General features: G+C 36.7%; 1 protein-coding gene across 1 annotated transcript in view; it reads left to right on the top strand.

The window, feature by feature from the left end:
• The window catches only part of LOC136829162 (uncharacterized), a 51,540-nt gene extending 38,924 nt beyond the window's left edge, over window positions 1-12,616 (top strand). The window contains exons 2-7 of the mRNA XM_067087481.1: window positions 2,853-3,128; window positions 6,807-7,031; window positions 7,820-8,050; window positions 9,625-9,903; window positions 10,425-10,549; window positions 11,937-12,616. Coding sequence (XP_066943582.1) covers window positions 2,862-3,128; window positions 6,807-7,031; window positions 7,820-8,050; window positions 9,625-9,903; window positions 10,425-10,549; window positions 11,937-12,027 — 1,218 coding nt within the window. The 5' untranslated portion in view covers window positions 2,853-2,861 and the 3' untranslated portion in view covers window positions 12,028-12,616. The remainder of the gene's footprint in view (window positions 1-2,852; window positions 3,129-6,806; window positions 7,032-7,819; window positions 8,051-9,624; window positions 9,904-10,424; window positions 10,550-11,936) is intronic.
• Window positions 12,617-15,036: the final 2,420 nt, after the last annotated feature.

Below are 15,036 nucleotides of genomic sequence, written 5' to 3'. Positions count from 1 at the left end.
GCAAGTTCTAGTATTCTTACCTGTGAAAAGATTTCCCCTTACTAATAAGTTTCAAGGTCCCTATAGGATAATAGAGAAGTTAAGTGATCGAACTTGTGTGACTGGAACACCAGGAAGAAGAAATTGACAAAGGAAGATACATGTGAATCTTTTGAAACCTTATTTCTCAGAGATTAAAACTGAAACAGTGTCAATAACACAGACAACTTCATCTACAGAGGGCGATGATGGCTACGAATTGGGAGCTGAAAGCAAGATGAACAATTCTTCCATATTGGAAAATGTGGAGGGTAAATTAAAACATCTGAGTGTTGAGCAAAGTAGTGAATTAAGTGAGGGGATTCAAAGTTTCCCTGAATTTTTTGCGGATGTATCTAGGCGTAACGATCTGACAAAGCATGAGATAAAGATCAGAGAAGATGGAAAACCTTTTAAACAGGGCGCTTATCGCTTATCACCTTTTCATCGAGATGTTTTGAAGAAAGAAGTGGAGTATTTGTTGCAGCATGGATTAGCAGAACCTAGTTCAAGTCATTATAGTTTTCCTTGTGTGTTAGTGAAGAAACCAGATGGCTCATTTAGGATGTGTACTGATTATAGGAAACTGAATTCCATCAGCGTTGCTGACAATTATCCCTTGCCTCTTATTGATCAATTACTTGATAATATTGCGCAAGCCAAATTTGTTTCTAAGATAGACTTGCTGAAAGGATATTATCAAATTCCCTTAGATGAGAATGCTAAGTTGCTGTCAGCTTTCATTACTCCTTTTGGACTGTATCAATACTCTGTTTCGCCATTTGGTCTGATGAATGCATCTGCAACATTCCAACGAGTGATGGATCAACTGCTAGGATCCATAGAAGGAGTTGGTGTATACCTTGATGACATGATGATTTATTCTAATACATGGGAAGAACATCTGAAGATTTTAAGGAAAGTGTTCGAGAAACTACAGGAAGCAGGACTAACAATCAACTTACAAAAAATCGAGTTTGGAAAGGCAACTGTTCATTATCTAGGATTTGAAGTTGGAAAAGGCCTTCTCGCTACTGTTGACGCTAATGTAGAAGGTATCCGTAAGGCTACTCCCCCTACTACGAGGAAACAGCTACAAAAATTTTTGGGCATGGCTGGATTTTATCGTCGATTCTGTCCAAATTTCTCAGCCGTAGTAGCTCCCTTAACTGACTTAACCAGTCCGAAGACAAAGTTTGTTTGGACTCCAGAATGTCAAGAATCATTTGAGAAGGTTAAAGCCATATTAACTTCAAGACCAGTGCTTCAAGCTCCAGACTCAATAAGAAGTTTGTAATACAAGTTGATGCATCTGACTGTGTGATTGGAGTGTTCTACTTCAAGAAGAGGACAGCACTCTCTCTCTCTCTCTCTCTCTCTCTCTCTCTCTCTCTCTCTCTCTCTCTCTCTCTCTCTCTCTCTCTTCAAAAGAGAGAAAGAAGTTTTTAACGTAGAATATTTGTGTGGTCATTGACATTAAACTTAGCTTTTGAGATATGAACGTTGAAAAGCGTATTTGGTAATGGCGCCTGACAAAAAAAGTGTTTTGTGAATCTAAAGCATTTCAAGTGATTTTGCGTTTATTTTCTGTTTCTAGCTTGGCTGAGCACAATATTCTCCAACAAAAAGATGTAAATTTCTAGGATGAAAAGAATATTGTACAACTGCTTTCTATAACATATCAAATGTAGTAATTTTCTTTAATAAAATTTGATCTCTCATCAGTATCATAAATTAAGCCGATCTACTTCTTAAAAGGTATGAGCCTGTTTCTGAAATATTCCCTATTATCTGGTAAGCTACCTATGTTAAGGTTTCTTTGTCATTTAGCTAATAAATGCGCCCTCAGAGTTGAATATATAAGAGCGCCACGCCTTACAGGCCTGTAAACTCTATATATATCTTACATTTTGTTAAATTTGCTGAATACGAGCATACGCCAAATATCAGTATACAAAAAAAAAAAGCGAAAGTATAGGAGATAAATATATTTTCATGTTCAGTCAGTTTTATTTTAGCCAACTGTTTACCTCCAGTATTTTGTGTCAATCTGTCTGTCTTTATAAACGGGAAAAGTATTTAACACATATAACGTTTCAAGAAGTTAGGGGTAACAAAAAACTGCGCAAGAAACAGCTTCACACAGATCATCATTTATGGTATATATTTTTCTGCACATAACAGAAATACGATATATTTTTACAGGGTGGAATGTCACTCCACCATGTAACCGAAGTTTGTAGCCGTAAAGTTAGGAGTAAACGTATCGGTGGTCTCGGTATAATGCTGTATGAGGCTCGGCCCATGAAACTTTAACCACGGCCCGGTTAATGGCCATGGTTAGGTCAGGTATAAAGAATGCTATAAGTGTTCATTTAAAGATCAAGGATATATTCCCTAGTTTTGTATCCCATTATCCACGGAAATCTAGCCATTCTTTGAAGACGGTTAAACAACTGGAATAGCAGACCAGCACCAGAGGTTTGATGTGCCCTGATGCCATATCGATGCTATATGTTTGTCTCACTCCTATTTACAAGTTTCTGAATTCTCTTCCTACTTCTATTTTCCTTCGTACGCCATTGACCATGCTTTGAAGCAAACCCCTCTCTTTCTTCTTCAGAACACACCCAGAATTTAAGAGGTTTCTGTTCTCACGTGTTCATTTATCTCACTTCTTCTTCTAATTCCGGGCTTAGAAAGGGTATTAACAGGCTGCTCGTCCGATGGGCTGATTCAAAAGCCGATCATTTTTTAACAACGACAAAACTAACGCAAATCTAAAATGATCAGAGAATCCGACATAATTGAAGTGACAATATTGTTATTTTCAGGTCAACGTGATGAGGAACGTTTCGAACCGGGTGAAGATTTGGGCATGCACGTGCCCCTTGATGATCATCCTTTACACTTACACCCACATCTCATTGCCATTCGAGTTTATGAAGTGGTATGGAAATTCCACCAATCCAACTCCACAAGAACTGGGGTCTATGAGTCTCCGCACGTCGATTGCAGTCCCACATGATGTCGTACTCCTGGGAAATCAACACGGATTTAACCGGAGTGGAAAGAGTCGCAAGACAAAACAGGCCAAGAAAGGCGATTACGTAAGTATTGTCAAGTTTTGTCTGGCATTACTAATAAGGAACTCAAGTGATGAAGAGAGAGAGAGAGAGAGAGAGAGAGAGAGAGAGAGAGAGAGAGAGAGAGAGAGGGCTCTATGCAATCATTCATACCTTTTCCACATTAGCGGTAGGCAAAGTCACTTCCTTCATGAAATGTATTCAAACACACACACACACACATATATGTGGTCCAAGTGGTGTATTAGAATATCATTTTTGGATAACGTCTTCCCATATGACAAAATGCCTGTACGACGTTCTCTTCATCAAAGAAGGACAACATGACCCTTTTCGCCACGTTACAAGTATGCAGCACTTCTTAATAAAATATGAATTGTAATTAGTAAATGAAAAATTTAATTTGTAAAGTATCCCTGCAACAGGCCATAGGAGGCTGGTGCGAGAGACACTGCACCTCTCTGAATACCCAGAAACCAGTAAATAATATCCGATCCCAGTAAATAATATCTGCTATGCTTATTGGTACAGCAAGCTTGATATTTACGCACTATCTCATCTCCTATGACACGTGACCCTCCCGAACACGGATTAAAGAGGAGGGTTGGGCATAGGGACAACCCCCTGCTTATAAAATAACAAGTGTTTCCAAAACATGACTTGTGTCAGTCAATCCAGGAAGCGGAATGAGCATGGCACAGAATCGTTCACAGGCGGTACTTGAAATATTGGCGCTAGAACCTCATTATTGCAACTCATCCCCGCTTCGGTATATAGTTCACTAAGGTCTGCTACGCCTTGAGATCTGTCTAAAGCAGCGATGGGTCGTAATAATGAGGCCCAAGCTCACATTGTGCAGTACTGAAGAACTGGGTGTGGCCGTTGTGCGAGGTTTGTTTTTTCTTTTTCTTTTTAATAGAAGCTGACCCATTTCTCCGTGCAGACGATTCTGCGCCATGTTCGTTTCTCTTTCTGGGTTAATTGTCACGGTGTATGCTATTTATTGAACTACAAATGCCGCTTTTGTAACTGCCGACATCTGCGACATAAAAAAAAGCCATTCGGTGCGATTCGTCTTTCGACTTTTATTCAAAATCAATGTAAGGACTGAAGGCCAAGCACAGATTTCTTGTTTAAAAGGTCACAACCTTTTAAAGCACCGAGTGGTACGCCCAGTGACATTTTCTTTATTTGAATTTTTACCCTAATCGTTTGAGGTTGGCTCTCTCTCTCTCTCTCTCTCTCTCTCTCTCTCTCTCTCTCTCTCTCTCTCTCTCAGAAATAGGAATCTCTCTCTCTCTCTCTTTGTGTACAGAAATAGGAATAAGACATATGGGAATAAGGTATATATATATATATATGTATGTATGTATGTATATATACAGTATGTGTATATATATATATATATGTATACAGTATATATATATATATATATATATATATATATATATATATATATATACACATACACATACTGTATATATACATACATTCATATATGAGCATCTTCCGTCAATCCACATAACATATATATGAGCATCTTCCGTCAATCCACATACAACATACTTTCTTACTAATTAGTAATTAACCGTATCACATTTCGCGGTATGAATGCAGAATACATTTTTACCATCAAGGCTTGGAAAGTGAATGACAGAACGTTTTAGCAGTCCCCTAAAGCCGGATAAGATAAATTTGCAACAGATTTAAAAGGTATCATATAATCGGCGATGGCTCACACTTTGACACAAAAAAAAAGAAACCTGGAGAATGATGGAAATACAATTTTGAGAAAAAACTAAGAACTTCCAGCATTAATGAGTATTGACTGAGGTTGGACCTCCTGAACTCTTTGTTAATCCGTCAGTGATTTGTCTCGTTTGGTTTCTGCTTGATTACTCTGTGTCCTGTTTCGGTCATTGACAGTAAACGAACTCTCGAGCTGTTCGTAGGATGATTTTTCAGTCAGTCCCGATGTATTTGCCATGTCATGGCGTCATTCCTTCTCCAAACCATATATGGTAAAACAACCTCACACAATACGTTCCTAACAAACTAAAGTATCTGGTGAGTGGGCCTGAGTGCAAATTCATTAGGAGTTATTAAATATTGACTGAGCCTGCATTGGAATTTCGAATAAGCTTGCTTTTGTGTATCGATTGAACCTACGTCCACGGCAACATTAAATATTTTCAGATCACAGTTTTGATCGATTTATATACGTAATTTGTCGTTGCTGGAAAATTACTGTCCTCAAGAACCGAGAAGTGACAGAAGAAATAAAGACGAAATTCATATATGAAAATATTTAGGTGTTGATTTTTACCTTTGGCTGATCGAAAGAGAGATTTCAGGGTCGGGTACTGAAATTTTACAGATCGCTTGGGATAAAAGTAACTGGGTTTTTCGTGACTGCCCTGTTCACTGATGTCTACTTGCCGGGGTTTCTCACGACTCACTCTCATTGTGACCCATGGCCGCTCACATCGTGACACCAGACTCTTATTGTCTGTTGCAATGGCATAAGCATTGATTTTTGCAGTAAGGTTGCTATACCAACGCACAAATTCGTTAGTCTTCTCCCTTATTGCTCCTCAAAACTTCAGACTTTCATCACTGGACTCTAAAGTTTAACTGTACAGGAAACAGAAAGTACCGAGGATTGCACTTGTTGCCCAGTGGATAAGGTCATCTAAAAATGGTTATCATGAGATTTAAAGTACATAAAGGTAAAGCCTCACGATTTGAAATCACTTGTAAGAGGCCGTGGATGCATGGTAACTATGGTAGTTTCAAAACCATTTCTGTCTATTTTTGTTGACCGGGGAGAAAGTTCTTCTTTTAATATATTCCAGGGTGTTTCATATCACATGAACATTGTTTATAGAGCGTTCTGTCTTTAACTAATTAAATTCTTACAAGATTTTCCTTTTTAATTTTTTGCATGGATTTTGTTTATTTAATTTCATTTGTTTATAAAACTTTCAGTGTTAGTTAAAATATCCATTGTTAACAAGATTTCAGCTATAACATTTTTTTAGCGTCAAAAAAATAAAAAATACTAATTTTGGACTTACGAGTATATCTAAAAAAATTCATGTTACAAAATATACGTGAAAGACAAAAACAAAAAAATTTATGAATCAAGGCTCTAGTGGAGAGTTTACATGATCTACCATTTTTCTTCCTAATCATTTTCCATTTATTCTCGTTCTGCCACTTCTACAACAACCTTCACAAATGATGATTAATTTGTTGTTCAAAATGTCGTGGTCACTTGAGTTAATTACCAAACAGTTATTATTATTATTATTATTATTATTATTATTATTATTATTATTATTATATTATTATTATTATTATTATTTCCACTTCAAGACTTTTCCCCTTGAAATGGTGTCACCAGTAGGTATTTGATTTCAGAGTCTTTTGAAACGACTTTGCAAACCCTAAGTCCTTCTCCAGCCAATGCTAGCTAACTACCAGGTACCTAAATCATTACCTAGGTCAGCAGAGGCTCGCTGGACTTTTTCATGAAGCATGCCCAAGTCATCATTCACCCCTACCCTTCACTCTTATAACCGCTGATTGATTGAATTCAGAACTCTTGCTGGTGAAGAGTGGCTGGCAACCACTAGGCTACAGGAACCATAATATCATTATCGTTATTGTTATCATCATCATTATTATTATTACTCAAAGGGCAAGCTCCCCTGGTGGGACGGAGGCCAGTGCACCTGTGACCGCTGGGGGAACTGCGAGTCCCTCTCTCCCTCCCTTCGTAAAACCGAGACCAAGATGACCAAGGATTTCGGTACGTGCGGCCATAGGGCTGCAGCTGACGGAGACAAGCAGAAAGTCATCAGTGTGTCGCTCTATGGAAAGGACCCTGGATACTGGAATGGACTGCCCGAAATTTTGTCACAGGTACGGATCTTTCTGTTCTCATTTTTTGCGGGCTGAAGTTAAAGATGAGAGATCGTTCCTAAAAGGCAATTTATTATAATCAAGTCTCCCCCCTTCCACCCCACCACACCCACCCATTTCTATCCATGTTTGTGTGTATATATATATATATATATATATATATATATATATATATATATATATATATATATATATATATATATTATATATATATATATATATATATATATATATATATATATATATATATATATATATATATATATATATATATATATATATATTTTTTTTAGGCTGGCACAAAGCGGTTTAGTATCACAACAAACTTCCTCTCTCTCTCTCTCTCTCTCTCTCTCTCTCTCTCTCTCTCTCTCTCTCTCTCTCTCTGTTCACCTAATCTTCAGTTTTCCAAATATGTTGTGGAAGTATTGAAGGTTTATCTTGTTCAGTGGAGTCACTGAAAATAAGGGTAATAATGTAAATGGTAGATAGTTAGGAAAATTTTTGTCGATATTTGCAACCACAGCCATTTATTGCGTTATACATTTGCAGCGTTTGTTAGTAAAGGATATACAGTACACATTTACTAATTCGTTTAGGAAAGAAAGTAGAGCATAATAATATTGTCTTATCGACTTCCGGTTTGCGCGATTCTGTTACTCGTGTCCAAGTTGTGATAATAATTGCAATATGACCTGATGATTCTAGAGTTGTTGAAGAGAAAAAATATTTATTTTCGCTTCCCGAAACAGGAATTCTTTATAACCACTGTTTTTGGTCGAGCGCAGGCGAGGCTCTTGTATCCAGAGTGGAAGGTCTGGATATACGCGAATCCGCGAAGCTGGATGAAGGTTCTTTGCCCGCTGCTGCGGAAGCACGATCACCTTCGAATTTGCGACGTCACTAATCTGCCCCAACCCCTTTACAACATTTCTAACGTCAATCCTATGCTTTGGAGGATTTCCCCTTTAGGAGATCCCAAGGTAGGATCTTTGCTCGTCAGGGATTCTGATTCTAAGGTAAGTCCATACATTCCTATGGTTTTACGTGCCTCACTGTTACCCGTTTCAGCTCACACTAAACCTCCAAGCACTGATTTTGAAAGGCTTCTCTTCCCTCGCCCTTTCAGACTCACATGTGGACTCATGTCCGTCTATTTTACCGAGAGAGTCGAAGGGGCAATGAGCGCCAGTTATGTGTGGTGCCAAATTTACCCTTTTATAGGAATATGTAATGAGAAAATGGAAGCTGTTTGATGACTAAAGGGAATACATTATCTTCAAAAGTAATTAATATATGATAAGATAAACATTTTCTAATGGCTGTTGTAATGGATAACTCTTCAATCACAAGAAAGAGAAACATGGCACAAGCGCTGTGCTGTCGGCCATCTGAGGTCTAGGTGATCCTGTGATCAAGGAATCATAAACTCATTGCTCCTCAGGATTTCCCGGATTGGGAACTGCCTCGCTTCACGGTTAAAGAATGACATTCATTTTCGGCAAAAATAAATGTTAAGTTTGCTTTAAGGTAGGTTTCAAGATCTTGTTAGGAGAACTGAGTCGCAAATGTTTACGTCTCAAGGAAGCTTTGAGGAATGTTTTGGCAACTTGTCGCCAGCATTGGGATCAAACTGAAGTCGCACGTGTTTGCGACTATACAGTAATGAACGACGAACGCACATAATTCGGGCTTGCACAAACATAGGGAAAAATTGGTGCTTACTTTTGACAGGTTTTATGGCGAAATGCCAAAAAATAACGGAAAACGAGTTCGTGTGACATTACCCTTAGAGAGATGTCATGAATTTGATGAACGGCGCCCCGTGGAAAGTAAAATTGACACCCCATCCCCCCAAAAAAGATATGGGGTAGTTAAAGACACAATCTATATTAAATATATACTTTAACTGAAGTAAAAAGACTATCAATATTCCTTAAAAGTATTTGCCTGTATACATTGACAGCAGAGACTTTTATCCTGTAATAACTTCATTATTTCATGTTTCTTAAAAAAGTCATTATATAACACAGGATTACAATGATGTATTGTATCCTCCGGATATACAAGAAAATCTCTTAATGTGCGTTTTGAAAGAGAGTCCTTTACTGTTGCTCAGCAATATTTTCCTATTTCCTATTAACATCCTGCTGACTAAACTTTACATTTCTCCCCACCCATCTTCCTCACTCGCTAGATTTATTGAGCTTTCCTTAACGGCTCTGGATACCATCTAACTCTTTCTCTTCCATTTATATTTTCTGAATGTTACTGGGATTCTTACTTCAAAGTTTTTCTCTGTTTGTCTGTCACATACGTACATTCCACTGCGTTTTGTATTCACTCAGATTTATTTTTAAGTTGAGCAACATTAATAATGCTTATTAATTCTTTCTTTCGTGTCGAGTCCCATTTCTGTTTTACAACAAACAGAAATATATTCTAATAATTTTTGTCATGGTCCTTTTAGTTTGCTTGACATAAATGTGTAATGATATCAGTTAATGTTAACAATGCCTCTTCGTTTAGTCTTTAGTATCAATTGCAATTCAGTGCATTGCGAGAGACAGGCATAATTTCAAAATTGCTGCAGTTGACAGAGCGAGAACAGATGGCTGTCCAGGAATGGCTACAATCTGGGAAGACATTTCACATCATGAGAGACCACCCCATGCACACCGCACCTATTTTAGGCGGGATGTGGGGAGCCAGATGGGACCAGTCACTCGCTGGAAACTCGTCCCGTGAGGTGGAAAGCCGTTCGTCCTCCCATCAAGCGCTCAGAGCCAAAAGTCTGAGACGGATCAGAAACAAGATTTTCGTCGAGGCATTTAATGACAGGGCTTATGGCTCTGATCAGGTGCTACTCTCGGTGAGTTTGTAAAGATATTATGCAAGCAGAATCACGTTACATGTAAATGCCTGCAACATAATCATAATTGTTTATAGGAGAAAGGAAAAATTGCTGTGTTCCTAGATTTTATCCTTAAGCACAAGACAATTCACGCAGTTCGCTAGTTATTAGTATTATTATTTTCATTAGCCATAATTCTATAGAGAAAATTATGGGGACCATTAATTTTCTAAACAAACTTCCACAGAATGAACCTCCGTTAGTGAAAAATAAAAGGAGAAAAGGACAGAAAATGAACACATGTGAAAAAGTCATTAAGATGTTAAACAAATAAATATCTACGGTGAGAAATGAGTTATTTTAAGCACTATATGCAGCCACAAAAACAAGCTTTTCAATAGGTCTGGATGCGGGTCCAAGCTTTTTTTTTTTTTTTTAGTTTTAGTGGAGTGTTTGGAATAGGTATGTACTCTCAGAATACGTTCAGTGGTATATGCAGTGAGAATCTATTAACAACTGTTCCTTTTTCCAATCCCCAGAGGATTCTGTGGCCTTCGATGTGGTCAGTGATGGTTCACGACAGCTTCTACTGCGAGGTCTACAGCTTCGGTTGGAGACCTTGGCCGACAGAGAGAGTCAACGGCTCTTTTGTGGGGCACCCAGGGTCAGTTTTGTTTAGTTCTTCAAGGTTTTGTTCCCTACGGAGATACCACCCACAGCATCCGCTGCATGTCACATCGCGGGCGGTACTGAAGCTTCCTTGCAGTGTTCCGAAAACCTCCGGCTACATTACTTTATGCCTGTTGCTTTTCAGCTATTCCATTAAGTCTCCTTCCATCTGTACGTTTGATTACTTAAAGTTCTTTATGGCTCCAACTTTAACTGTTAAGCTGATTCTAAAATAATCAAGTTCCCCTATCTTTGAATTCCTGTGGTAATTTCTTCAATAATTTGGGTGCTGCCAGATCAAAAGTCCATTTTCTAATATCTTGCTATATGGCAGCTTTGTAGTCCACATTCATAACCGATCACACATGCAGTGTGGTCCACGGAGGTTTGCTGACTTTTTCTTTGTGAGGTCATGTAGAAGAAGATCAAGTATATTATGATGATATATATATATACAGGAGTTGTGGCCAATTGAATATACACAATAAATATTTTTGCTAGTGGATGATTACAAGTTATATATATATATATATATATATATATATATATATATATATATATATATATATATATATATATATATATATATATAATCAAACAAACACACACACACACACACACACACACACACACACACATATATATATATATATGAATATAAGAAGGCCCATAAAACACTATTTAAACGTTGAAACCATATATTTCGGGCTCTTGCTTCTGTGCCCGGCTGTTCACTGGTAGAATATGGACAGGTGGAAAGTTACAATGGTATACATACAAACTTAATAAAACATAAATGAGGCCGAAGGAATTTATATAGTGATAAAAACCACTCAACTGGAGTCGTTGAAGGTTTTGGTCATTCTCCTCCTTCTTAAGAAACGCCACCTCCATAACATCGGTAAAAATTTCATAATAAGGCCTAAGGCCACACCTTTATGTTTTTGTATATAAACCATTGTAACCTTTCCACCTGTCCATATTCTACCAGTCGGTGGTAACTTCGGTGACAAATCTCCATCGGAGATATTCCCGAGATAGCGTGAATTTGATAGCTTGACAAGATTGTTTATAAATCACGGTGTGATAAAAAAATTTCATATATATAAATATATATATATATATATGGTTTCAACGTTTAAATACAGTATATATATTATATAGGATGATTACAAATTTTATATACAGTGTGTATATATATATATATATATCATATATATATATATATATATATATATATATATATATATATATATATATTACAGGAAAAGACATTATATATACATATATATATATATGTATATATATATATATATATATATATATATATATATATATATATATATATATATATATATATATATAGTATATTCTCTTTTCAGATATCGTAAAGAATATGCAAACCTCACACTGGACAAAGAATGCCCTCCATCCTGTCGACACCCAGATCACCCGGACTGGCTCTATTGCTGACCTAATTTTTTTTCTTTATCACATTTTAATTAATTTATTTGTTTACCCTTTTTTTTTACGAGACAGTAGAAACTGGCTCAAAGCAAGATTGAAATTAGTTAGTCTAGCTTCCTCTGAAGTGACGATTTCCATTTTGGTGTGTTGAGGCAGAATGACCTCTATTTTCTGTTTTCAGGGTTTGAATCATAATGTTAGTGTGTGTGTGTGTGTGTGTGTATGTTGTATATGAAATTTTGCGTTAAGAAATATTTTAAGAAAGATATTATTTTGATAGTTTAAAAGATAAGCGTTTATTTGTTTTTATGTATTTATATAACTAATATAATTTTTGCACATACTTTGCCCATTATGGTAAGCAAGTAAACTGTCTAACTGATGATTTAAAAAAAAAAAGTGCTTTGAATTTAAATGATAGACTATATCCTCTTCTCAGGCATACAGGAAGTCAGGGGTTTCCAAAAGAAGTTGATTGAAATGCTAACATTATGTACCTACGGCAGTCTTGTGATTATATGGATTAATAGAGACAAGGCTCTGTCGGATAAGATCAAAATTCGATAAGGTCAAATAAAACTCCGCGGGAGTAAAACGGCACTCCGTACCCTTACTCGACTACCTTGTCATTATCATATAAGCGTATACACTTAATATACTTATAAACAACAACCACCACATTTTAAACTGATAACTTTATGCAAAAGGCAATTAGCTAGCGTATTTTCCCTTAAATTTTAAAATTTAAACTTTTCAGTAAGATCTACAATGTATACGTATTTGCTGTTTATCGCAATCCAAATATCGACGATTCTATATATGACTGTCTCTTGGAGGGGAAGCTTGTCAGGTACTTAATATTTCAGATGCTATATTACGTCCTGATCCCAAGAAGTTAAATGAAATGCTAATGGCTCTTTTAATTAGATATGTCTCTAGAAAGGTCATCAAATTTAGGACAAAAGACAAACCATGGTTTGATGATACACGTAGACGAGCCCACCATGACAAAAAAGACCAAATTCAGTGCATGGAGACGAAATCGTTCAAATAAAAATGACACCATCTTTGTTGAGTATCACAGTGCTGCGAATAGAACTTACCATATAGCCGAGAGAAATTACAATAATTCTTTGAAGAGGAAACTTGAGGAATTACTCAGCCTTATCTGGGGTGGACCAAATTGATATCATCTGTCTTTGGGTCAGGCTTGTCTTGTGATGGTGGATTGGTTACTGGCCCTAAGGGAAAAGGCTGGACTGCTTCATCAACCTTTTGAAGCTAAGTGATCAGCTGAGGGTGTCCCTCTCCATGACACTTATCATCCTGAACCTATTCTTACAAAATTTGTATTTCGCTCCAGGGATGGATAATCTTGATAGCTGTGGTGGAGAAGATCCTGATGGTTTCTTCCCTTTGTTCTTTAAGAAAATCAGAGACGTGTTGTCTCCCAAGATAAGTAGATTCTATAGATTTTATGTTGACATAGTATCTTTGCAGATGAGTGCAAGCTTAGTAATACAGTGCCTGTTCCCAACAGTGGCATATCTGCAGACTGTAGTGACTACAGGCCAATCTCTACTCTCCCTGTGCTCTCCAAAGTTGAAAAACTTATTTTTAAGCCATTATATAAGTATGTAGAATCTAAAGGGTTGTTAGCTGATAGCTAATATGCATATAGGAAGCAGTTAGGTACCTGCGATGCTCTTTTAGACTTATGCCATTTGCAAGGGAACCTTGATAGTGGTTTTGAGTGCGGAGTAATTCAAATAGATTTTAGTGCTGCTTTCGATTTAGTAAATCACAAGGCACTTATTTATAAACTTCGGAATCTTGGAGTGGGTGGATATGTTTTAGGATTACTTCAAGATTTCCTTACAGGTAGGCAGCAGCGAGTTGCTGTGGACGGGATCTTTAGTGAAGGCCTATTTTGTCTGGAGTTATATATATTTTGTATATATATATATATATATATATATATATATATATATATATATATATATATATATATATATATATATATATATATATATATATATATATATATATGTTATAGTCAACATATAATCAGTCATTATGCGTAATGACAGAAATTTAGTCATCATAATGACTGAAATTTCAGTCATCATATAATGTAGGGACATTTGATCCCCCAGGGCTAGTACTAAACTGGTCCACTGTTATTTTTACCCCCAGGGACTAGTATAAACCCGGCGAAACAGTGAGGTGACTCACTGTTTTCGCGTGTTTAATACTAGCTCCTGGGGATCAAATGCCCCCCTGGAAATGACTGAAATTTGTTCAGTATGTTGACTGATGATATAATATATTTTATATATATATATATAGTAAAGAAATGAATCTATATATGGGGTTCCAGGGTCTGGTCCACTGTTCTTTTTAATACAAGGACAGGTTGTTGGACTGGAAAACAAGATTGTTTAGTATGCTGATGATGTAACACTTTTGGGTCTAGTAAGGAAATGAATCTACCCTCAGCCTCAATCAGGACATGGACTGGATCAGGGAATGGTGTAGTTGGTGGGGTCTGAGGCTAAACTCTAGTAAAACAAAAACACTATTCATTAGCAGATCTCATACAGATTTCCCACCCCCATCACACCTAACATTTTGACCCTCCCTCAACCTTGGAAACTTTCCCCAGCTTCCCCCAACCTTTTCTGTCTGTTTATGAGTGTAATCAGTGTTACCAACATTTCCTTAGACCCGAGCAGCAATGCCTACCAATGGAGAGCAGTTTTTCCATTCTGTTTAAATGTATATATATTATTAATATATCTTTGGTCCCTGGGGTCCAGTTGTGTCTGGATAACGTGAGCAACAGATACGGTGATATATATATATATATATATATATATATATATATATATATATATATATATATATATATATATATATATATATATATATATTTATATATAAATGTTTATCTGTGTGTGTGAGCAATAACATGCTAATAAACTTATTTCACTTCTATCAAAATACTGGAACTGT

The sequence above is a fragment of the Macrobrachium rosenbergii genome, chromosome 44 (assembly GCF_040412425.1).
Source record: "Macrobrachium rosenbergii isolate ZJJX-2024 chromosome 44, ASM4041242v1, whole genome shotgun sequence".
Classification (NCBI taxonomy): Eukaryota; Metazoa; Arthropoda; class Malacostraca; order Decapoda; family Palaemonidae; genus Macrobrachium; species Macrobrachium rosenbergii.
The sequence above is the reverse complement of the archived record's forward strand: the minus strand, read 5'-3'. Positions and strand labels throughout refer to the sequence as shown.